Source organism: Cynocephalus volans, chromosome 4 (assembly GCF_027409185.1).
Source record: "Cynocephalus volans isolate mCynVol1 chromosome 4, mCynVol1.pri, whole genome shotgun sequence".
Lineage (NCBI taxonomy): Eukaryota > Metazoa > Chordata > Mammalia > Dermoptera > Cynocephalidae > Cynocephalus > Cynocephalus volans.
This window is the reverse complement of record NC_084463.1, coordinates 38,467,939-38,491,058: the sequence shown is the minus strand read 5'-3', so window position 1 is coordinate 38,491,058 and position 23,120 is coordinate 38,467,939. Positions and strand designations below refer to the sequence as shown.

The window sequence follows — 23,120 nt, the reverse complement described above, 5'->3', positions numbered from 1 at the left end:
CCTCGCTGCTCATGTGCCTCTCCCTCCTGCTTTTCATTTTCCCACATCTCATTCCCTCAGCCCCCTCTCAAACCCCCCCCCCCGCTTTGAGATGGCTTAGCCTGGCCAGTCTCCTTCAAGGTTACTGGGGATATGGCTTTAGTCTGGCCAGTCTACTTCAGGTCTACAAGACAGATGGGTTGGCCTAAATCTCTCCTCAGGTCACCAGTGTTCCTGAATAAAAGCTGACTCCCATTTTTACCAACATTTGACTTTTGACTGGTTTGTTTTTGAAAGGGAGCAGGCAGACGGACCTGTGTGCCCTCTAACATGAGTACCCAGAGGGAGCCCACCAGGCCAGGACCATGCCCACTCCCATCTTCCTCCCAGGCTTTCTCTCTTGTCCCTTACTGTCCTACCTCTAGGCCTATGGTGACCCTGCTTTCCAAACCAACAATGGACCCTTATCAACTGACAAGTGTATCTTGGAAGGCACAAAGGGACAGAATTTGTTGAAGCTGAGGATCTTGGATGTGTGGTTTTCATATCTACTCAACACTCACATTTATTTATTCATTGAACAAATGTGTTACTAGGCATCCACAAGGGAGCTGTGGTTGTACCGGGCATGGGATCTAATCACAGTGGACAGGGCAGACCCAGTCTCTGATTTTCAGAGCAGGTATCTGGGCTACTCAGTGATCCCCCCACCCCAGAGACAGGAGGCAGAGGTCCTTTAAGGCAGGTAGTTGATTAGCTCAGGAGGGTAAAGAGCAGATGCAGGAACACTAGGGCTGTGGGTCTGTGTTGACCTCACTTTGCAAATAGTAAACACTTGTGTGGCACCAGGGCCACCACAGGCTTCCTGGATCTAGTTTCTTCTGTGTGAAATCAGGCAGGGTACTGGGTTCTTTTGACAGCTCCTTCATCTCAAAGATTCTTCATTCTGCTCTCCTCTGCATCCTAATGGGCTGACTTTCCAGGGCAGGGCAACAGATGGGAGAGAGAATAGCTCCATGCATACCTCCTTCCAACTTGGGAAAATACATCAAAGCACTCATGTTTCCCAGAAGGCTCTGCCATGCATCTTCTGGTTTCTTTAAGGGCTGGAATCACTTATGATTTTAAACACCATTTTCCAGCAATACAGCTCTGCAGTTAAAATACAAACATCACAAGGGACAAAGAGAAAAAGAGCCAAGACTTTGATTTCAGGGTGGGTCAGATTCCACATTCTCACTTAAAGGAAGGAGAGAAGCCCCACTCTCATGCCTTGAAGAAAGAAGAGATGGATGAATTTGGAGGGTGGAGAAAGGCTGAATTCTGATGAATGTGCAGATACATACAGTAAAAGGAATTAGAAAGCCAGACACACAGGTTCTTAAGGCAGGCTGGAGAAGCAGGGGAGGCCCTCGGGAGAGTGTCCAGAGACAGGCAGACCAAAGAACTGGAGGAAGAGAGTCCAGGCTGGGCACTGCCTCTGGGCCTGGAATCTGGGATGAAATGCAGAGGCTAGAGAGAAGCATCACAGGAGGCCCCAAAGCATCCGTCCATGTACCCTTCTCTCTGCCCATCCATCTACTCGTTTATTTGTCCATACATCTTTCCATTCATTAGTTCATCCATCTGTTTATTCTTCCACCCCTGCATTCCACAAATGTGCTGAATGGTCACTATGAGGCAGGTTCTGTGCAGAGGGATTGATTTCTGGTTCAAGATGGAGAAGACAGGAGATTGAGCAACTGTCTCATATACTCTGTGCAAGAATTGAAGGGACCACAGCAAGCTGTTAATGGTGATGGGTGGAACAGAGTGGGGGAGTGTGCAGTTACACCGAGGAAGCAGGAGGGGTACAAAGGATTGGTTCCTCTGTGCTTCTGTTTTCTGTAATGCTGCTATACCTCTCTATCATAAGGGAAAGGAGAAAGGTGGCCTGAATTATAAATACTGACATGGAGGACAGGAGTACATTCACATATTGTCTATGCAGATACACATGAAAAATGAATACAGTACACATTTTTAACCATGCACAGTGGTAAGTGTCCCTAGAGAGTTGGGTGGGAACCAGCCTCTCTCTTCTTCACTGTGGGGAAAGATGCAGAGGAACAGACTGCATTAGTCAGCTTGGGATGCCATAACAAACTTCTACAGACTAGGTGGCATAAACAATGAAATATATTTTCTTGCAGTTCTGCAGGCTGGATATCCTAGGTCAAGGGGTCATCAGTAGGGCCGGCCCGTGGCTCACTCGGGAGAGTGCGGTGCTAATAACACCAAGGCCCCGGGTTCGGATCCCATATACGGATGGCCGGTTCGCTCACTGGGTGAGCGTGGTGCTGACCACACCAAGTCAAGGGTTAAGATCCCCTTACCGGTCATCTTAAAAAAAAAAAAAAAAAAAAAGGGGTCATCAGTAGGTTTGGTTTCTCCTGAGGCCTCCTCCTTTGGTTGGAGATGGCCACCTTCTCACTGTGTCCTTACATGTATGCATTTTCCTGGTGGCTTTATGTGTGTTCAAATTTCCCTTTCCTATAAAGATTGCAGTCAGATGTATAGTGGATTGAATTATGTCCCCCCAAAACTCCCTGAAGCTTGAATTGTGTCCCCCAAGTTTTATGTATTAGAAACTTGGCCCCCACTGTGACTGTTAAAATGGTGGGAAATCCTATTATGGTAATTGAAAGGTGGAGCCTTGAAGAGGTGATTGGATTGTAGGACCATGCTATAGTGAATGCATTAAAAATGGTGGTCAGGGGCATGGTTCTGAGGGCTTTAAAAGAAGAGAGTCTGTCTCTTTCTCTCTGCTCTCCCTGCTTCCACCATCTTGCAATCTGAGACTCTTGAGTCACTGTCACCACTACTAGATGGACTTTGGACTTCCCAGCCTCGGAAACCATAAGCAATAAATGTCGTTTTTCTTTATAAATCACCCAGTCTCAGTTATTTTGTTATAAGCAACAAAAACAGACTAATACGGATTGGATTAGGACACAGCCTAATGACGTCATTTTTACTCAATCACCTCTTTGAAGGCCCTATCCCCAAATGCAGTCACATTCTGAGGTCCTGGGGGTTAAGGCTTTAACATACGAATTTTGGGGGACATAATTCAGCTCATAACACAGAGGATAGTTTTAAAAACAACAACAAAAAGAACACAGCAATCACAAAGTACACAATTTTCATGGGCTCCTAGACAGAAGGTTTGGCACATCTCCTGGGAGCTGAGCCAGAATGCAAAGGAAGCACATCAGGAGGCAGGTATGGAAATGCAAGCTCATAGTCTGACACACTCTTTAACTGTGATGAGCTGTGGCCATCTCTAGGAAATGACTCCATGATGTCTCTCTGGGGCTTGGGAAGCTGGTCGCCTGCCAGGCACATCTCAGAGACTGTCTTCGTTATTAAACAATGTCTTGATGCTCTCCATTCTCACCCAGTTCTTCCATGGCTGCAGTGAATTAGGGTCTTCTCACTGCAGTAAACATTCTATCAACCCCAAAGGGGGAATAGTGGCACCCGATGTGGTGGGCAGGTCCACCCCACCTGTCCCCTGTCTCCTGTCTAACAGTCCGGGTGATGGCAGGCCCCTTGGGCAGGTGTGCAGTCTGCACCTGGGTAGGGGGCATTGATCTCTGAGGGGGCATCTCTGACCAGCAGCAGGGTCGGGGGGCGCAGTGCGAGCATGGTAGGTCCCATGACTAACACACCTTCTGGTGGGGGAAGAAGAAAATGGGACTGCCAGATGTTGCATCGCAGTTCCAGTGATACAGCCACTTCCTTGGTCCCCAGCCATTTGCCTGACTGCTCTCTCCACAGCCATGTGTATGGGTTGGCTGGCCCTTGCTCTCCTGTCTGTGCTCAGCATGGGTACCCAGGCCTTCAACAGCCAGCTTGTCCAGTGCTTGGAGGATCCCCAACATGAAGAATTAGTTCAGCTAGCCCAGAATGTGCTGGGGCAGACAGCAGAAAGGAAACAAATAGTAGTGATTGGGGCAGGGATGGCTGGGCTCACTGCTGCCAAGACCCTGCAGGATGCTGGCCGCCAGGTACACAATGGGGCTCGGGAGGGTCCCTCATGGAGGACTTAGGCTTTGAGTTGGGAGGTGGGAGAGTGGGCGGTAGATGACCCTAGAGAGCTGGGGACGAGGGCTAGGTCTAGCGCTCTAGGCTGGGGTAGAAGGGATAGAAGACCCAGGTGGTCTAATTCCATAAGGGAGGGAGATCTTGGGAAGAGGCACAAAGGGTTGTGGATCTGAGCCTGCCAAGGGGAAGAAGAGGGTGTCATGTGGAGGGATCGTGGCCAACCCATTAAGTCTAGGGAAGGGCTATCTTTCTAGGTGACTGTCTTGGAGGCCTCAGGGCATGTGGGTGGAAGAATAGAGACCCACAGAGTGCCTGGAGCACAGTGGTACATAGAGCTGGGTGCCATGAGGATCCCTATCAACCACAGGTATGGTCAAGAGAAGTGGGGGAAGGTGAGGGAGGGTGGGGTGTGGGCAGTCAGTACCAAGGATGAGAAAGACAGAGATGGGTAGAGTCCTTTACTGGAAGCCAGAGGGTTGGAATCTGTTCCAACTCATCTCACAGCTCCAGGCCTGTTTGAAACCTCTCCTGGCCTCAATGTTTTAATCTACATAATTGGCATAACCACACCCAACCTGACTACCTAGGAGGCTGTACTGAGGATCACAAAAGGTAATTAAGATGGGAGAGCACCTTGGAAAGTCAGAAGCAGTTTGCTAGGTTTGCTAATGACATAAAAATGAGTATTCTTCCTAGAAGGCGTGGTGTCTCATGGAAGCCCCAGAATCCAGGGCAGCCATCCTGAAGGGGTGAGTGGGGGTTCGAGGATGCAGACTGGAGGCTTGGGAACAGTACACGTGGCCTCTGGAGAGGATGAACCCAGAGCACCCTCCCCATGCCTCCTTCATGCCACCTCCAGGACCTGGAGTAGACACACCTGAAGGCCTGAAGGCCACAGTTCTCAGGCAAAGTGAGAGAGATCTCAGCCAGTGCAGAAGGCCAGCCTGGTGTGGTGTGACCACAAGAATGGTGGCTCAATTCCCTCCTGGCTCCACTGCCATTAGTCGGGTTTGGTGACTAGGAGGCCTGGCATCCCTTCTGTGGTGGGAGGCCAGAGGTGGCCCTAGAGAATCTGTGGGGGGCAGGAAGTGAGTGCAGGGAGGGCTGGCTGCTTTCTTATTCTGGCTAGAGTAGTCTTTGACTCACCCCACAGGCTCTCCCATGAGTTCCTCAGGAAGTTTGGGCTGAACCTCAAGGAGTTCTGCCCTTTCAACAACCAGACCTGGATGCTGATCAATGGGGTGCAGGAGCTCACGGGGGATGTGCAGGCCAATCCCAGCCTCTGGGCTACCCAGTCAGGCAGATGAGGTGGGGAAGACAGCAGAACATCTCTTCAATAAGTCACTGTGGAAGGTAAGCCAAGGTGGGGAGCAGGGGGATTCTGATGCGGGTTGCCAACAGTGTTGGGTCATCTCAGGCAAACTTCCCCGAGTTTTTCTCTGATTCCCTAAGTGAATTGGAAAGATTTCTGCCCCAGACCCCAGGCCCATGCACAGGAGGGCTCACCAGCCTGGCCTTTGTCTGCCTTGCCTTACCCTCACAGCCGCTTCCCATCCCAGCCACATGCTCAGCAGTCATTGTGCACTCTCGGATCTCAGACATCTCCACATGTGCTTGAGCAGAAGGCAAATCAGTTGCCATTGTAATCATCATGGGCAGATCCAGGGTAAGGCAGAGAGAGACCCACAAGCTGAACTCTGGATTTGAATGTGCTGTGTGACCCTGGGCAAGACACTTGCCATCTCTGTGCTCCAGTTTCTGTAAAATGACCATAGTACTGGAGCCTGTCTCCTGGATTGATTGTGAGATTAAGTGAAAGGATGCATGTACAGTGATAAGAACTGTGCCAGCCACATAGCCTGTGCCAGAATTATAGTCATCTTTATAGATATGTGGTCAAAGAGGAGAAACAATGCTGGTTCCTGCCTACAATACCTGTCCGCCTTTTTCTGTCTGGCCTGTTGTATTAGTCTATTCCTATTGCTTATAACAAAATACTTGAAACTGGGTGATTTATAAGGAAAATGAAATTTATTGCTTACAGTTTCTGAGGCTGGGAAGTCCAAAGTCCATCTGGTGGTGGCGGAAGTGACTCAGGGGTCTCACATTGCAAGATGGTGGAAGCAGAGAGAGCAAGAGAGAGAGAGAAAGACAGACTTTCCTCTTCTTCTAAAGCCTCAGAACCATGTCTCTGGCCACCATTTTTAATGCATTCACTACTGCATGGTCCTACAATCCAATCACCTCTTTAAGTCTCCACCTTTCAATTACCGTAATAGGATTTCCTACCCTCTTAACAGTCACAGTGGGGGCTAAGTTTCTAATACATAAAACTTGGGGGACATAACTCAACCTTCAAGGATTTTGCGGGGGACATAATTCAATCCACTATACCCATGTTTACCCAGCTTTGACAGTGCCTTTGTATTTCCTGACCCCTGGCCCAAGGGTATCTTGGCGTGACAGCCTGACTCATGGGACAGACACTGCTCATGGGAGGCCTCTGCCCAAGTGTCCTACCTTTGCTGAAGCATTGTCCTGCTTCAGCTCAGCATAAGTGTGCCCAGCTCCTGGACTCTGGTCCAGCCTCACTCAATGGCTCAGCAGGGCCAAGCCCTCCAGCATGCATGACATTCACAATGGCCTCAGAGGCATACAGAAATGTCCCCAATACAGGAGAAGGAGGTAAACTTCCCACCTCTGGGAACTCCAAGGCCGATGGGGAGCCCTTGCTCCTACTTTTACATACCCTGTAGTATGTCTAAGGGTGGAAGTGAAGTTTCCATTATGGGAAACACCAGTCTGGTTGTGAGACACATTCCTGGAGCCCAGGACTCATATAAAGCAAGCCTCAGACACACACAAGTAGAAGAGAGTGAACAAATGACCATGGAACATGGGGGCTGGATGGGGCAGGGTCAAGGGCATGTACCGAGCAGACCTTCATCAACACACCCTTCTTCCCTCCTTCCTTTATGCCCAGGTGGTGGAGGAGCTGGAGAGGAGTAGCTGCAGCCAGGTGCTGAAGAAGTATGACTCCTACTCCACCAAGGCCAGTCCCAACATCCCCGATTCTTGCTGCTCACATCCCATCCTGTCACAGCTCCCCAGAAACTGCGGCAGAACCACCACCCCCTTCCCAGACTTGTAGCAGGAGAGGGGATGTTCAGCCTTAGACTTGCCCTCCCTGCACACAGATGTCCTCCTAGGTCCACTCCAAACCTTCCCATGGCTCGTGGTTCCCCAAGAAGGAAGAGTCCTCTGTTGCTTATCTGCACCTCTTGTTATTTATTAACTATGCCATTGAAAAAACTCTCAGGGCTTTTAAACTGGCTGTTCCATCTGTCTGGATGCTCTTCCACACATGTACACATGGCTTACCCCTCACCTTCTTCAGGTCTTGGTTCAAATGTCTCCTTGGAATTGAGATTTTCCCTTCTCCACCTGAAAGTCACTTCCTATTTGCCCTTCCCTGATTTATTTTCCACCAAAATATCATATCATACTGTAAGGAAGGAAGGAGGGAAGAACGAAAAGTAGGAAGGGAAGAAGAGAGTAAGAAAAGGAAGGAAATAAACAAAGATAATCCACCCAAAGGAAAGTAACCAAAGACTATTCATTCACAGTTTGCTGTATCAAGGGGGTCAACCACCACCACTTGCATTTGGCAGAAGCTCAAAGGCAGGAAAAGGTGTGGGAAAGTCTTGTATACATATAGTGGAAAACAGGGAAGGTTTCTGATGTGCACTGTTCGGAGGCTGTTGGCGTAGGGAAACTGGAGGCAGCTAACTAGAAGGGTGGGCACCTGGGTCATTGGCTAGGGGAGGATATTTGGATTTCTCTGGTTGGTTCTGAGTTGGAAGCTGAGCAGAGGAGGGAGTGCAAAAATAGGGAAGCTGATAGTCATTGACCAAGACCTAGGTTGATTGCTGCTAGGCTGTGATTTGGCTTCCTAGGCTGTTTGCTTTTTCAAAGGTTGTAGGTCAAAGTCCTATTGTCATATGTGGTCTGGCTATTGTATACTCAATGTTCAAAAGGGAGGGAGGGAGAAAAGGAGATACAGGGATTGGTGAAAAAGATGAGCCAGAAATGATCCCCAGTGTCCCATTCCCCACCATCCACCCCCTGCAACTAATTTCCTCACTCGGAAGCTGACCAACTTCTCTGGGTCCAGATTGTCCAAGTTGAAGGTCTTATTGACCAGTATGTCTCTGAGCACTTTCTGACATTGCTGTCCCTGGGATGATGGGGTCCTGCAGTCTCATATCTGGTTTAAACAAGCATGTTTGTAAAAGGCATTTTGCCCAGGCATATGTTAGGATGGCAGGGCCCAGCCATCCTGATGGCCCCTTTCAGGCCTACTCCCCAGTTGCCCAGCCTCCAGGCCTGCACACACTGGTGACAAGGGGACTAAACTGGCCATCGACACCCCTCAGCCCTAGCTGGACCAGATGGTCAGACACCCTAAACAGTGAAGATCTTCCAGGCAGCTCTGTTATATCCTCCCTGGCCTTGCCTGGGAGAACAGAGCAGGGGCAAAGCACAGTGTACAATCACTGATCAATGGGTGCATCAGAAGCAGAACCTCACAATCACTTGCTGGAGGGGTGGCCGGGACAGTGGGATGGTAGGGGTAGATCTAGGGAGTCAGAGCAGAGTGAAAAGAAACACTCACTACCCAGATTCCTCCTGGGTTGGCATTACGAGGCAGGTCAGAGAAGCCAGGCTGGGGTTAATATACTTGTAGGTGGACATGAAGACAGGCCCTCACTTTCCCCATCTGTAAAACAGGAGTCCTCAGGATTATATATGAGGATTATACAAGTGAAGGGCTCAGAAGAGTGTCTGTAGGTGGGAAGTGACCCAGAATATTGGCTATTTTCTGCATTATTAGGACCAGGGAGCATTTCAAGAACCATCTTCAGAGCTCTGAGTGCAAGGTAGTCCCTCGGCAGTCCCTAGGGCCCCAGCTGAGGGCACATCTACCATTCCACCCTGTCCATTTTTGTTCCTCCCTATCCTGGGGTGGGAAGCAAGAGCTCTCATGTTGGCTCCCTGGACATTCTGACCTACCTACCTTCTCTCCTTGCACATGGTTGCAGGAGTACCTGATCAAGGTGGGGAACCTGAGCCTTGGGGCCGTGCAGATGATCGGGGACCTGTTGAATACAGATGCTGGCTACTATGAAGCCTTTATAGAAACTCTGCATGACAGCATCTCCTTCCAGGAGCCCTGGTGGGTAATGGGGTGGGGAGCATGGGTTGACCAGTTACCAATGAGAACAGTGGTAGAAGGAAAAAACTAAATAAATCAGGTGAAAATCCCAAAGGGAGTGAGGGATGGGGGAGGCAAGAGGTTCCAAATTCCAGTGAGCCTCAGAATCACTGGAGGTGGAAGGGTGCTTATTAAACACAGATGGCTGGACCTTCCCCCACAGAGTCAGTAGGTCTGACAGAGTTATGCATTTCTGACATATTCTCAGTGAGGCTGCTGCTGCCTTTCTAGGCACCCCACTTTGAGAACCACTGACTAAGGGGATATCGGGAGGCTACAGATCTGCTCTGCTTTGAGCCTCACCTGTTCTGTTACATAGACTGTCACCTCAGCTCTGCTTCAGGGGTCCATGCAGGGGGCACTTGTTAACTTCCAGCCCAGGAAGTTGTATCAGGGGCACCTAACACACACCCTGTCCATCAAACCCCTAGTCACTGACCATGCAATCTCTGGCTACAAAAATAAAATAAACTGGGATTTACTTTCACTCAGAGTTCTGTGACAGGATTCAGACAAAACAGACTGAAGACATTTATAAGAGGGCAACTGAGCTGGTGAGCCCTGATAGATTTAGTGATTTGAGCATTCAGGCCTCTTCATTCCCCAGTTGCTTCCTTCCACTTCTCCCCAGCCTTTTTTCTCAGGGTGAATCAGTTCAAATTCAAGCCAAGAGTTGCCACAGAGGGTGAATGGAAAACAAGGGGGTTTTAAGACTAACCAAGTGGGGGATAATAATGCTAAGGCTGCATTCTTTGAGGGCCACCCAGTGTTGGGCTCTCTCCAGGGGCATTGTGGAAGGGGCTGAGCATGTCCGTAGAAGCCCATGTTCTCTATCAGACCTGAGGCCAGGCATTCTGCATGGAGGTGGCCACCAAAGGGACAGAAGGGGTTGCGCATGCCCACGGGGGATGCATTTTTCTGATTGTTGGCACAAATCTATGCCTTTTTCTAGTTTCCTGGAGCTAAGGGCCACCCTGAGTGGGTGGCCCAATGCTTATCTCCCTTGCACACATGCAAGACTACTAGACACAATAGCAAGACTATTAGAAGACTCAGCCTCTGCCCAGTCCAAAGGACCAATCCTCTGCATGGCCTTGTCCATCAACGGGCTTCTTTCTCCTTCCTTTGCCTGCTTAATCTCAGGTTTGATGAAATCATTGGGGGCTTTGACCAGCTCCCCCAGGCCCTGGACAATGCCCTTTTGCTGGGGACAGTCCACCTCCATTCACCAGCAGAGGAATCGGAGACATCTGGAGACCGCATCCACATCGTCCGCCAAACACCCGACCCTCTGCAGCCCCAGGCTCGTCTGACCGCCGATTGTGCGGTGGTGGCCAGCACAGCCAAGGCTGCCTGGCTTCTCTGTTTTCGGCTGCCTCTCTCCCCAGACAAGGAGGATGTATTGCATTCTGTTCACTACAGCAGCGCCACCAAAGTGATCCTGGCCTGCACGCAGCGTTTCTGGGAATGCAACAGCATCTTCAGTGGCAAGTCCAGTACCTACTGGCCTTCCCGCTTCATCTACTACCCCAATCACATCTTCCCCAATGGCATAGGGGTCATCCTGGCCTCCTATACTGTGGACGGTGACTCCATGTTTTTTGCTGCCATGGACCATGTCCAGGTGGTGGATGTCATCCTGGATGACCTGGCCGCTGTCCATGACCACCCCAAAGAGGAGCTCTGGGCCTTGTTCCCCTACTCCAAGATCAAGCACTGGAGCCAGGACCCCTATTTCATGGGCGGCTTCACCTTCTTCAACCCCTGCCAATATATAGACTATGCCCAGGAGCTCTGCTGGCCAGAAGGGTGGGTCCACTTTGCTGGTAAGCACACAGCCCTGCCCCATGGCTGGATTGACACGGCCATCAAATCAGGGCTCAGAGCCACTAGGAGCATCCAAGAGGCCATGGGCTTGGCTTTGACAAAGGACCCCAGGGATCCAATAAAGCCTCACTCCAAAAGTGACCTATAGCCAACTTCATGAAACCCAATTCCACCAGGAAAAGACTGAAAACTCACTATCTCACTTTATCTCCATCCTTATCCAAAGACGCCAGACCAAGAGGTGCCACCTAAGTCCAAGAAAAGCAGTTCCTTGAATATTTGGCCACCTATGACCTTGGATTTATTAGCAATGTCTCAAAAACAACAAGATGTCATAGAGTGATTAAAACAATAAAGTACATGTTACATTTAAGCCTATCCCTAAGTGTTTTATCTATATTCTAGGTGGCATTGAATAATTTTATTGTTGAGTGTTGAGGGCTGGAGAGGCCCTTGCCTTCCAAGGCCCTCTGGGATCCCTCAATCTTCTATTATTCCTTTAATCTGGGTCTAGCTCTAGCTCCCCTCGCTACCTCCACTCCTTCGTCTCCAATGACTGTGAATTTTAAGAGAAGTTGAGTACATAGGAACTTATAGAGAGGAAATTGTGTAGCTAGCAACACACTCAGTACTTTCCATGTTATTATAGCAATCCCTGGTGTACATATTCTAAAATTACTTTATGTTACATGAGAAAAACTGATTCTCAAAGAGGTTAAATATTTGCCTGAGATCACAAATGCTGATCCAAATTGGTCAAAATCTTCACCTAACTTCAGATAAAACTGCAAATCTTCTTGCTTATTCTATGCTCAGCTTATCTGTCTTCTTGATTTTTGTGTTTCTGAAACAATTAGTGACTCACTTTGGTTTTAATTTGTACTTCAACAATGTTGAATGTTTTCTCACATATTACATTGGTTAAATGTCTTCTCATGTCTTGGGCTCATTTTCCAATTGGGTTGTTAAGCTCTTTTACTGTTGAGTTGTGAGAGTTCTTTGTGTATCCTAGATATGAGTCCTGTGGCACAAACGTGGTTTGCAAATATTTTTTCTGACCATAGGTTATCTTTACATCCTCTTAACAAGGCCTTTCACAGAACAAGTTTTTAATTTTGATGAGATCTCATTTAATAATGTTTTCCTTTATGGATCATGCTTTTGGTATCACGTCTAAGAACTCTTCACTAAGCTCATGGTCCTGAAGATTTTCTCCTATATTTCCCTCTAAAAGTTTTGTAGTTTTAGGTGTGTTACAGTTCAATCTATGACTCATTTTAAGTTAATTTGCAGTAATATGTGAGCAGCTTTTCAAGTAAAGCATATTATTTTTCTACTAATAAACTTTACTCATGGTAGAAAATTCAGCATATGCATAAAATTACAACAAAGAAAATTAAAAATTTTCCTAATTTTACCACTACAGGAAATCACAGTCACATGAAGTTGTTTGTCCAGGTTTTCTTTCTTTCTTTCTTTCTTTTTTTTTTTTTTCCTTTCCCTTTGTTGTTACAAATGCATAGATTCCTTTCAATTCAGTTTGACGATCAGGTAAGATTTAAAAATATAACTTAAAGGTTAGATAAAATTTCATTCTCTTTCTCATTCTTTGATTGGCTGGTTTTACAGATGAGAAAACTAAGGTTTAGAGAAGAGAAGCAACTTACCTTCAGCTAGAAAGGAACCAGCAGGATTTGAGCTCAGCTCAACCTGATTGCTAATCTAGCTGCTGCTCGCTGTGCTAGGCTCTACACTGGGCCAGATTACGCAGAAGCCCACGCTGGTGCACAGGAAAGCAGGGGTAAGACTCTTTGTCCTCAGGACTGTGATCATTCTGGGAAGCTGGGTCATAGCTAGCAGGGAGGTAGAGTGTATGATAACACAGCCCCGCCTGGAGGTCTAGAAAAGTGCCCAGGGAGAAATGAACTTTGGAAAACAACAACAAAATAGGCATGGCAGCTCCAAATTCTATAAAAATGTTAAGACAGAACTTAAATGTGATTTACGTGTTTTTAATTATTAAAATCTATTATTTTCCACAGGGGTCCCAATAAAAAATGGGCAATGAAAGTTCCTAGAAAAACAGTAAAGAAGCATCTATAAAATATATTTGGGGGACGATTGAGGGAAATTTGAATGTGGACTCGTGTGCAATGTCATGTTAATGTCAATTTTCTTAGGTGTGACATGGTGTCACGTCATGTCTGCGACTTTCAAATGCGTGGGGGACAGGGGAAGCTATACCTATGTTTATCCATCTATCATTTATCTTCCGAGAGAGAAAGAAAGCGGTAGACAGAGAGAGAAAGGGAAAGAGACGAAGCAAATGTGACAAAATATCAAGCAGTGTCGAATCTAGGTGAAAAGGACACCGCGTTTGTCGTGGCATTATTTCAAATTATTTCTGTCTATTTTCAAAATAGAAAGGTAGGTGTTCGGGTCGGAGAGAATCACCTGACTTCATAACGACAATTACTGGAGCCACTGAGAGGAGCTCAAGTCCTGTCGGACCCGCCCCCTCCAGAGACAGGTGCCTTCCTAACGGTCTTTGGACACCCAGGGAGATACTTTACACTCGGTGCCATAATTCTAAAACCACGCACTGCCGGTGGCTCCAGCGCGATCTTTAGGGATCGTTTTGTGCTGCCCGAATCATTCTTCTCTTCTTAAGATATCAGTAGGTAAAGGTCAATGCCGGACAAGCAGCCGGCGCTAGTAAACCTCAGTAAGTCTGGTTTCTACTAAACATCTCTGCCGCTAGTAAACCTCAGTAAGTCTGGTTTCTACTAAACATCTCTGCCCAAAGAGAAGGATATAAACCCCCAGAGAAAAGTGGGAGGAAAAGGAAAGGCTTCCATGGGAGAGGGAATCGAACCGAGGACGCAGCAGCGGGAGGGTGGAACCCTCACCACTACACCGCGGGGTAAGACTTAGCCTCCCCCTCCGGATATACTAGACTAAGCCACTATTATATGACGTAATTGTGAGCGAGACTATGATTGGCTGGATCTTTCCACTCACCGCTCACGAGGTCGCGGATTCCGTCTCCGTCTCCTTACTAAGCAACCATTTAACTGCTGCACAAACGGACAAACGGGCAGTGGAGAACAGAGGCGACGGGTACAGTGTAGTCGTAGCCGTCTTCCTGGAGAAGGGAAGAAAAAGTCAGCAGATCCTGGGAAAGTTCTTAGGTCTGTTAAGGGGAAAAAAATGAAAACGATGTGTCAGAAGTGGGATTCGAACCCACGCCTCCATTCGGAGACCAGAAAGCCCGGGAGGGAAGGTGGTTACCTTGAGTCTGGCGCCTTAGACCACTCGGCCATCCTGACACGCGAATACCATTTTTCTCTTACTGATCCTACTACTTAAGCCAGCCCACCGCGTTTCCCCATCGTTGCCACCAGGGCAGCCTGCCCAGTGACCCGTCTGGGTCCGAACAGTGTTAGAGCAGTTCTTGCCTCGCCTACAGTTCCCCGCGGAGCTGTCGGAAATACTTTGACTGCCCTGAGGGACTTACCGCCGACACTGTTCTCCAGGCAGTTAATTGCGCAGGCAAATAATGATGAAGAAAAAAATTATTCTGACACTTGTCGAAACGTTAAGGAAGACTTTGTTCAAACTATTGCAATAGGGGTATAGCAATAGGGGAGAGAGAGCGAACTCAACTACATAATACAACAAAAATATCGGGCCATTTATAGCAAAGAGCAGAGTGGGGGTCAGTGGGTGGAAAGTTGCTAAAAGGAGACATCAAGTGTAAGGGAATTCTCGCTAAACAGGCCTTACAGGATTCTTGCTAAAAGCAGGCCAAGGACTTAGACATTAAAGATGAAGGATAAGGAACTTGATCAGATATCGGGGGATGGGGGAGGTGGGGAGGGTTGGGGTGGGGGAAATGGATTCTCACTGAAGTGACTTAGCAGGACTCTTTGCTAAGACTGGGCTGGACAGGCCAAAGACAGTATGGGGGCCTGATAGAAAAGAGTATTCAGAGAAACCTAACTAAAGTTTAGTCAAGGAGAGAGTCTTCGATGTTACAACCAATACCAAGAAAAAATTTAAGAGATTTTTAAAATAATCATTCAGCTGAACAAATGCTGAAAAGAGGTTAACAGATGCAAGGCAGGTTAATATCCTAAGGGTAATATATTGTGATGTTTGAAGTTATGGCTTCTACTTTGGGATTATCTTTTTTTTTTTCTACCAGAGAGAAATCTGTTGCATCTCTTGACAAATTTTATTTGCATTATTATGAACATGTATCCTTGGCCCTGCTCTCAGACAGAAACCATTTCCATTACTATTAGTTTTCTACATTACCCCTGCAGAGTTGTAAAATAGCCAAATCAATAGAAATCAATTAAAGGCACACATGCCATCAGCATTTGGTAATCCCCCAAAGACGTTATTATACATTTGATAATTTAATGTTTTTAAATATATTATAATACTTTATTATTAACTGTAGTCACCGTAGGGGCCAAGAGAATAGTTCCTCTTCACCCCTAAAGGTTCCTTAATAAAAATCACTGACAAATTTAGATTAATATGAAGAAAAATCATAACAAAATGTGTTATATTAACATGATGGGAGGAGGCAATACACTGTGGAATCACAAGAGAGTAAGTTCCCAATTTCCACTGGAGTACAGAAGTTTATATGCTGATTTTCATAGGGGAGAGGAAAGGGGAGGGATGTAGACAATTCTTTTGAGGGATGGTAAATGCTTATTAGGAGATGAGACTGAAAGACAGATATTATCTTGTGAAAAGGTCTCTCCAGTCCCTCCAGGGGGTTATTCTTCCCCGGTTATCCAATGAGATTCCTAGGGAGGGGATCTCCAATGCCATGGAGTTTTTCCTTAACGTTTTATTCTAATCCTATTACAGTTTCAGGACTTACATTTGTCTTTAATCCATTTTGAGTTGATTTTTGTGTATGGTATACAATATAGAAATCAATTATTTAAGATAAGGGTCTAATGTCATTCTTCTGGATTTGGAGATCCATTTTTCCCAATGCTGTTTTTTGAAGGGACTATCCTTTCCCCATTGTGTGTACTTGGCACCTTAATTGAAAATCAGTTGGCTGTAATAGTGTGGCTTTATTTCTGGACTCTCTATTCTGTTCAGTTAGTCTGTGTGCCTATTTTTGGTAGTGTGATGCCTCCAGCTTTGTTCTCTTTCCTCAAAATTGCTATTAGGGGAGTGAAAAAAAATAAAAGGAATCCAGCAATATCAACATGGTATCCTGCAACCTTACTGGATTTATCTATTAGTTCTAACAGTTTTCTGTTGGGTCCTTTAGGGTTTTCTATATATAAGATCATGTCATCTGCAAACAGCAACAAACTGAACTTCTTCCTTTTTAATTTGGGTGCCTTTTATTTTTTTCACTCCTCTAATTGCTCTAGCTAGTACTTCCAGTACTATGTTGAACAGAGGCGGTGATAGTGCTTTGCTTTGTTCCTAAAAGCTATCAACTTTTCACCATTGAGTATAATGCTAGCTGTGGGTTTGTCATATACAACTTTTATAGTGTTGAGGTGCACTCCTTCCATGCTGAATTTGTTAAGAATTTTTAATCATGAAAGATGTTGAATTTTGTCATATGCTTTTTCTGCATTTATCGAGATGATATGGTTTTTGTTCTTTATTTTATTTTGATCATATAGTGTTTGTCCTTTATTTTGTTAATTTATGGATTTGCATATATTGAACCATCCTTGTCTCGCAGGGATTGATGCTACATGATCATGGTGAGTGATCTTTTTAATGTACTGATAAATTTGGTTTGCTAGTATTTTGTTGAAAAATTTTGCATCTATGTTCATCAGGGATGTTGGCCTGTAATTTTCTTTTTTGCAGTGTCCTTTTCTGACTTTGGTATCAGGGTAATGCAGGCCTCGAAAAATAAGTTTGGAAGTATTTCCTCTTCTTCAAGTTCTTGGAAATTTGTTATTAGTTCTTTAAGTTTTTTGGTAGAATACAGTAATGGAGCCATCAGGTTCTGGGCTTTTTTTTTCATGGGAAATGTTTTATTATTGACTCAATTTCCTTATTTGTTATTGGTCTGTTCAGATTTTCTATTTCTTCCTGATTTGTTGGCATATGATTGTTCATAGTAGTCTCTTATGATCCTTTGAATTTGTGTGGTATCAGTTGTAACATCTCCTTTTTCATTTCTGACTTTTATTTGAGTCTTCTCTCTTTTTTTCTTAGTTTGGCAAAAAAGTTATCAATTTTGTTAATCTTTTCACAAAACAAACTTAGTTTTATTGATGTTACTATTGTTTTTCTAGTGTCTATTTTATTTACTTCTGCTCTGGTCTTTGTTATTTCCTTCCTTCTAGTAAGTTTGGGTTGAGTTTGTTCTTCCTTTACTAGTTCCTTGCTGTGTAAGATTAGCTTTCTACCCGTTGGTCTTTCTCTTTTCATTCTTGAACTCCGTGCATTGAACATTTGTTCTTCTGATGCTGTGTCATAAATTCCATACCTTTTCTTTACTCCTTTTCACTTTTTTTTTCTGTATAATTCAGATAAACTGTCTTCAAGTTCCCATATTCTTTCTTCTGCTCGATTAATTCCATTCATTTAGGTCATCTTTAATTCCTTTCACCAATGTTTTACAGTTTTAAATATAAAGGTCTTTCATTTTCTTGGTTAAATTTATGCCTAGGTATTTTATTCTTTGGGGTGCTATTGTAAATGAAATTGTTCCTTAATTTCCTTTTTGGATCCTTCATTGATGGTACATAGAAACTCAACTGAATTTTTTGTGTTGATCTCTTTCTCTGCAATTTTGCTAAACTAGTAGTAGTTTGTGTGTATTCTTTATTTTTGTTTCTGTTTTTTTGACATACGTGAATAGAGATAGTTGTACTTATTTTCCAAAGTGGATGCTTTCTATTTCTTTTTCTTGCTTATCTAATTTTTTTGGCTACAATTTTCAGTACAATGTTGAGTAGCAGTGGTGAAAGTGGGCATCCTTGGGTTGTTCCTGATCTTACAGGAAAAGTTTTCAGTCTTCTCCATTGAATATGATGTCATCTATGGGCTTTTCATCAATGCCCTTTATGATGTTGAGGAAAGTTTCCCCATGTTTTTTAATGTATGAGAAAATATATAGGATTACAAAAGAAATTAATTATATTGAAATTCTGTTATCAAAATATTAAAATATTAAAAGAATACATTTGTGATATAGTAATATGTGTACTTATTTATTAACATCTTAAATAATAAGATATAGTAGCATTCTAATAACTTTTATTTTGAATTAGTGATGAGTATAAATTACATTCTGAAATATCTGCAACAACTGTAATATGATGTAAAAATATCTCTGATTTTTATTCATGACAACAGGTCCTGCTAATACTACTGTGTTTTGCTTTCTTAATGGAAGGAAATGCCCAATTTTAGCTAGAGGTTAGTGAAGAGTAAGATGTGTATTATTTTTCATCCAAATTCATTGGCCTCTGAATTCTGTCCACTGGGATCCCAGGTTAAGAACTCCTTAAGAGAACAATGATAGAGAACATGGATGTGGCTAGAGTGGGGTGGGGGTGGGGAGTTGTACCCAACTGAGAGTTGGTCTCAGATGGGAGACAGTGCATCCATAGGGACAGTAGCAAAGACTTCTCGCTAAGTGATTAAGACTGAAGGAGAGGGGACAAGGACAATGAAGGTGTGTGCCAGGGGAGTGACACTACTAACCTACACCAATCACACCCTATTCCCTTTGGTACTGGCAGTGTAAAATCTCTCCCCACCTATCCCTTTTTCCCCTCCTTGCCCTTGGAATAAGCATTAAAGTAGGTAAACATGTCTTTAGTGACCATCTTCCTCCACCCATCTGGCTAACTACAGACCTGCCAGTCTGGCTTCCTTCCCTCCATGTATTCACCTGTCTCCACAGCAGCTTCATCTCTTCCTTCCCTCCCTCCCCACCTCCACAGAGCACAAAGAGCTACTTGAACATTCTCTAGAATAGGAAAATTCTACATATCTTGATTTTTCAAAAAACTCGTCATCCTTATTTTGTCTTGGCCATCTCTCAGAAGCCTTGCAGGCCTTCTAGAACTACGGCTAGTAGCCGTTTCTTGTTAGCAGGTTGTATCTAGTCATGGTATGGTTTTGTACGGTCTTCCTGGCCTGACTGCTGCTCACCCTGGCTCCGGTTCTAGCTCCACTGGGCTGCCTTCTTACTGTTTTGCCTCCTGGAAGTAGTTGCAGATGTACAAGATAAAAATGCTCTTAGACTTGTGTAAAGATATCTTATTGTTTTATAGGAGGCTCGGCTGAAGGGAGAGGATGAAGCCTATAGTGTCTCTGCTCTGTTGACCTTCCCTTTTCCCTTTCCTGCTCTCCAGAAATATGCCCTCCCCCAAGGCAATGAGAATTCCCCAGTATAAACTTAGAGCTTTGATAGGTCAGCAAGATTCAGACCCCCAGCTAGTGGTAGCCTTGGAGAGCCTGGAAGACCCAAAAAGCAACACATCTGCCATCTGCTAGGTCCCAATATATGGTGCTGGTGGGGGGACTCAGAAAGTCGAAATGCTCTGGTTAGAGAAAAAGGGTCCTGAAGCCTCCCACAGTGCTCTGTCATCCCTACTTCTCTCTCCATGCTGAACTGCAATGGCGCACATGGCAGGGCAAAGGGCATTCCCCACGGCCACCCCCAATTTATTGTTCATTCCATTGTCATCACTTTAAAGCCTTCCAAGGTAATATAGCGTTATTTAAGTCTCAGTGGAGATACAAACCACTTCACTGCTAACAAATTTGTCATACACTCCTCATTTCAACACCATCCACTTCTCACTTGCTACCAAACAACTTTCAAATCTATTTCCTTTTCCCAGTGTCCACCTAGATCTCAGTTTTTTCTTTTCTTGTCTGAAATCACTGTCTTCAGAATATCAAGGCTTCAGTTAATAAAGAGAAATGCTGGATGTTGTAGTCATCTAAATTCTGATGGATCATTTTCATCTCAATAATTGTAGTAGCTAGACTTGGGTTTTCCTGGCAGAGAGGACTGAGGGGCAGGCATGTGCTGGGCATCATTCTGAGTGTTTTCACTTCCAGGGAGAAGGCTGGCATACCAGAGGCAGGCCTTACAACAAAAGTTCTACTCAACACATGTCCTCAGACACCAAACACTTTTCTTATCTATCTCCTTACCTCCTTTCCCATTTTTGCACACAGCTATAGCAAGCTTCTAGGATTCGAAGAGGAGATGCTTTGTGATCAAGTCTTGACCATTTAGCTTTTAAGGTAAAGTATCTTTCATTAGGGTTTGGCTTAAGAGAAAATGGATGGTGTGGTTAGACTCTGCATGCGTTCCTGGAGAGCCTAAATGTAGGCCCAGGGGCTGTCATGCTGATCATTCTAGCAGACTGCATTCTGCTCAGGGCTCCAAATGGGATGTTTAGCCGGGAGCTGTTTTAAGTGTTCCTGGAGAGAGTAAACTGAACACTGACAAAGAGGAGGGAGAGAATTCTCTGGTTCCAACCTTATTTTCCCATTCTCACTGGTGGAAGGGGCTTCAGTTCTCACCAGCTGAATGAGCAGTCTGGGTAACGCAACATCTACCAGATCCTGATAGGTGGAAGCAAGAAGAGATCTTGGGAACAACCCAAATATAGTCTGATGAGTGGATTGAACAGACCAGAAGGGGAATGGGATAAGAACAGAATTAGAAAAGTCTTCAGAATTGTTGGTAGCTAAGCAATTCTTCTGTACTAAAAGTTTGATGCTAGAAGACTGCAGAAAAGGAACGGTTGGATCCATTTTTGTTCCAAATGTAAAACTTTCTAGGTACAGAGGGAGATGAGACGAGGAGGCAAGGAAAAGGGGAGACGACAAACGGGAGGGAAAAAGGGGGCAAGAATATGCCAGGAGAGGGCCAGAGAGGAGGAGAAAGGGTAGTTGGAAGTAAAACAAGAGAAGAAACACTAAATGGAGAGAATAAAACGAAACAGAAAACAGGTAAGAAAATAAACACAGGAAGCAGAGCAGGATAAAGTGGGATTAGGAAGATGATTCTTTCTGCTCAGGCTTCTCTTCCCCTGGCAAACCTGGCTTAGGTGACCCTCTAGTGTTTTTCAGCATCCTCCACTTGCCCTTCTGGCTTTTTCATCTCTGATTTCTCTTCATCTGAATGCACAAATGCGCAAGAGTGCAAAGGCTTGGCACAGGGATGAAGATGGCTAAGAGAAACACTGAACTGGGAAAGGGAAGTGCACAAGAGAGGAAGGACAGGCGCTTCTTCCATCAGAGGAAACCCATCTTCTAAGCTCTTCTCACACATTAAACCCACCAAGTGAAGCATTCCACCCCACAAGATAGCACACAGGAAGCCAGGCTCTTCTACTTAGAACAAATCAGATAGCCCTTTACTTCCATCTTCACCAGGGGGTGAGGCAGCAGGAGTGTCCAGGAGACTGGATTCTAACTTCCCACGTCTGCGTAGGCCTTTTCCTGTACCCACGACTGCCATGCCTGTCTTTCAGATGTTTTCTTCTTTCACAGACATTTTCACTGGAAACAACATTTATTCTGCCACACACCCAAGGCACAGGTGCACGGATCTCTGCTACAGCCTGGATGATAACCGGGCTACATCTGTAAATCCGCGGTTTTCCCCAGACTTTGGGCAGCGCGGCCAGTCACGGGGGATCCTCTCGCAGGAACTCTGCCCTCCTGACCAACGCGAGCAGCGCATGAGCCACGCGCCTGCCACGCGCCGGCAGGGGGACTCGTGGACACGAAGCACGGGTCTCGGCAGGGCTCGCGGCCACGCATTCGTCGCACCGGCTCATGCTCTCAAACCCGAGCCGGGTCACCTCGCGAGTGATTTGGTAGAAAAGGTCCCGCTCCACCACGTGTAGCACGACCGCGGCATCGCTGGACAGCTTCTGCGCAAGCACCTGAGACGAGACGTCGCTCCGCAGCGGCCTTCGCAGGCTCCACCGCGTCCCCCGGCCGCTGGGCCTGCCACGAGCGAGCACCGCCCGTCGTCCATTGCGCGCCACCCCAACCCCCGCAACCACCTGCCTCTACGGAAGGTCCTGGCCAGCCGCGGTCTGGCGTGACGGGCTGCACGGTGCGGGCACCGTCCACTAATCGTCAGGGGGCCAGGGCACGCGGAATTGGGCTTCCGGGAGTGCTGAGTGGCTGGAGGGAACGAGGGTGGAGACAAAGGGGGCGGATTCATGCAAATACGTGGGGCCTGGGCGGGGGCGGGGGTGTCTGTGGCTCTAGCGACAGTGAGAGCACACACCGCCCCAGGAGTCTTCCTTCCCCACTGTGAAGGCTCCTTCTCAGGCTTGAAGACCAGCCGGCTGCTGAGTGGAAGGTGGTTTTTCTCGTTAGAGGGAAGATGATTGAGGGCTCAGAGAGTGCAGCACTATTATTAGATTTGGCTATGCCCAAGACAGGAGATGAGAAGGGGTCTAGGGTGCCACGCAGAGTCCAGGAAAAATACATCTCATGGAGATAAATATCATATTCTCTACACAGACGCCTGTTCCTAGTTAGGAGAGTTCATAAAGGGAAGATTTAGGAACTTTACGTGTGAAAAGGATTGGCAGTTTCAGCAGACCGTAAACAACAATGATAAAGCTACAAATAGCTCAGATTTAATCTTAGCCTTTGTAATGGATACTAAAATGGAATTCAAGGTCTCAGATTGCACTAAGGTCACTAGAGGCAGAGAATGAATATTTACACAACTCCTCCGCCTCCCATGACAAAGAAGTTGGCAGTCTGCTTGCAGGACTCACAAACTTTTGTGAGAATGTTGGCACATTCCTTCAATGTTGTAAGAAATTTAAGAGAGGCCAAAAGAATACGAGGATTTCTTTGCAAAGGGTCATTGGAGGATTTCTTTGCAAAGGGTCATTGGAGAGCTGGTCATTAGAAGTAGTTTAGAGTTTTATTATTT

The 23,120-nt window shown here is 45.9% G+C and overlaps 1 protein-coding gene and 1 non-coding gene across 2 annotated transcripts; one reads left to right on the top strand and one right to left on the bottom strand.

The window, feature by feature from the left end:
* The first annotated feature begins 3,803 nt into the window (after window positions 1-3,803).
* Window positions 3,804-11,318, top strand: LOC134376027 (L-amino-acid oxidase-like). The gene is given in 7 exon segments (XM_063094724.1): window positions 3,804-4,031; window positions 4,323-4,435; window positions 5,222-5,350; window positions 5,352-5,421; window positions 7,052-7,120; window positions 9,171-9,304; window positions 10,487-11,318. Coding segments are annotated over 7 exon segments (1,575 nt in total).
* A 3,074-nt stretch (window positions 11,319-14,392) lies between these two features.
* Window positions 14,393-14,499, bottom strand: TRNAL-CAA (transfer RNA leucine (anticodon CAA)). The gene is made up of 2 exons: window positions 14,462-14,499; window positions 14,393-14,438 (listed from the first exon to the last, which is right to left on the bottom strand). It is a non-coding gene; the product is annotated as a tRNA-Leu (tRNA).
* Window positions 14,500-23,120: the final 8,621 nt, after the last annotated feature.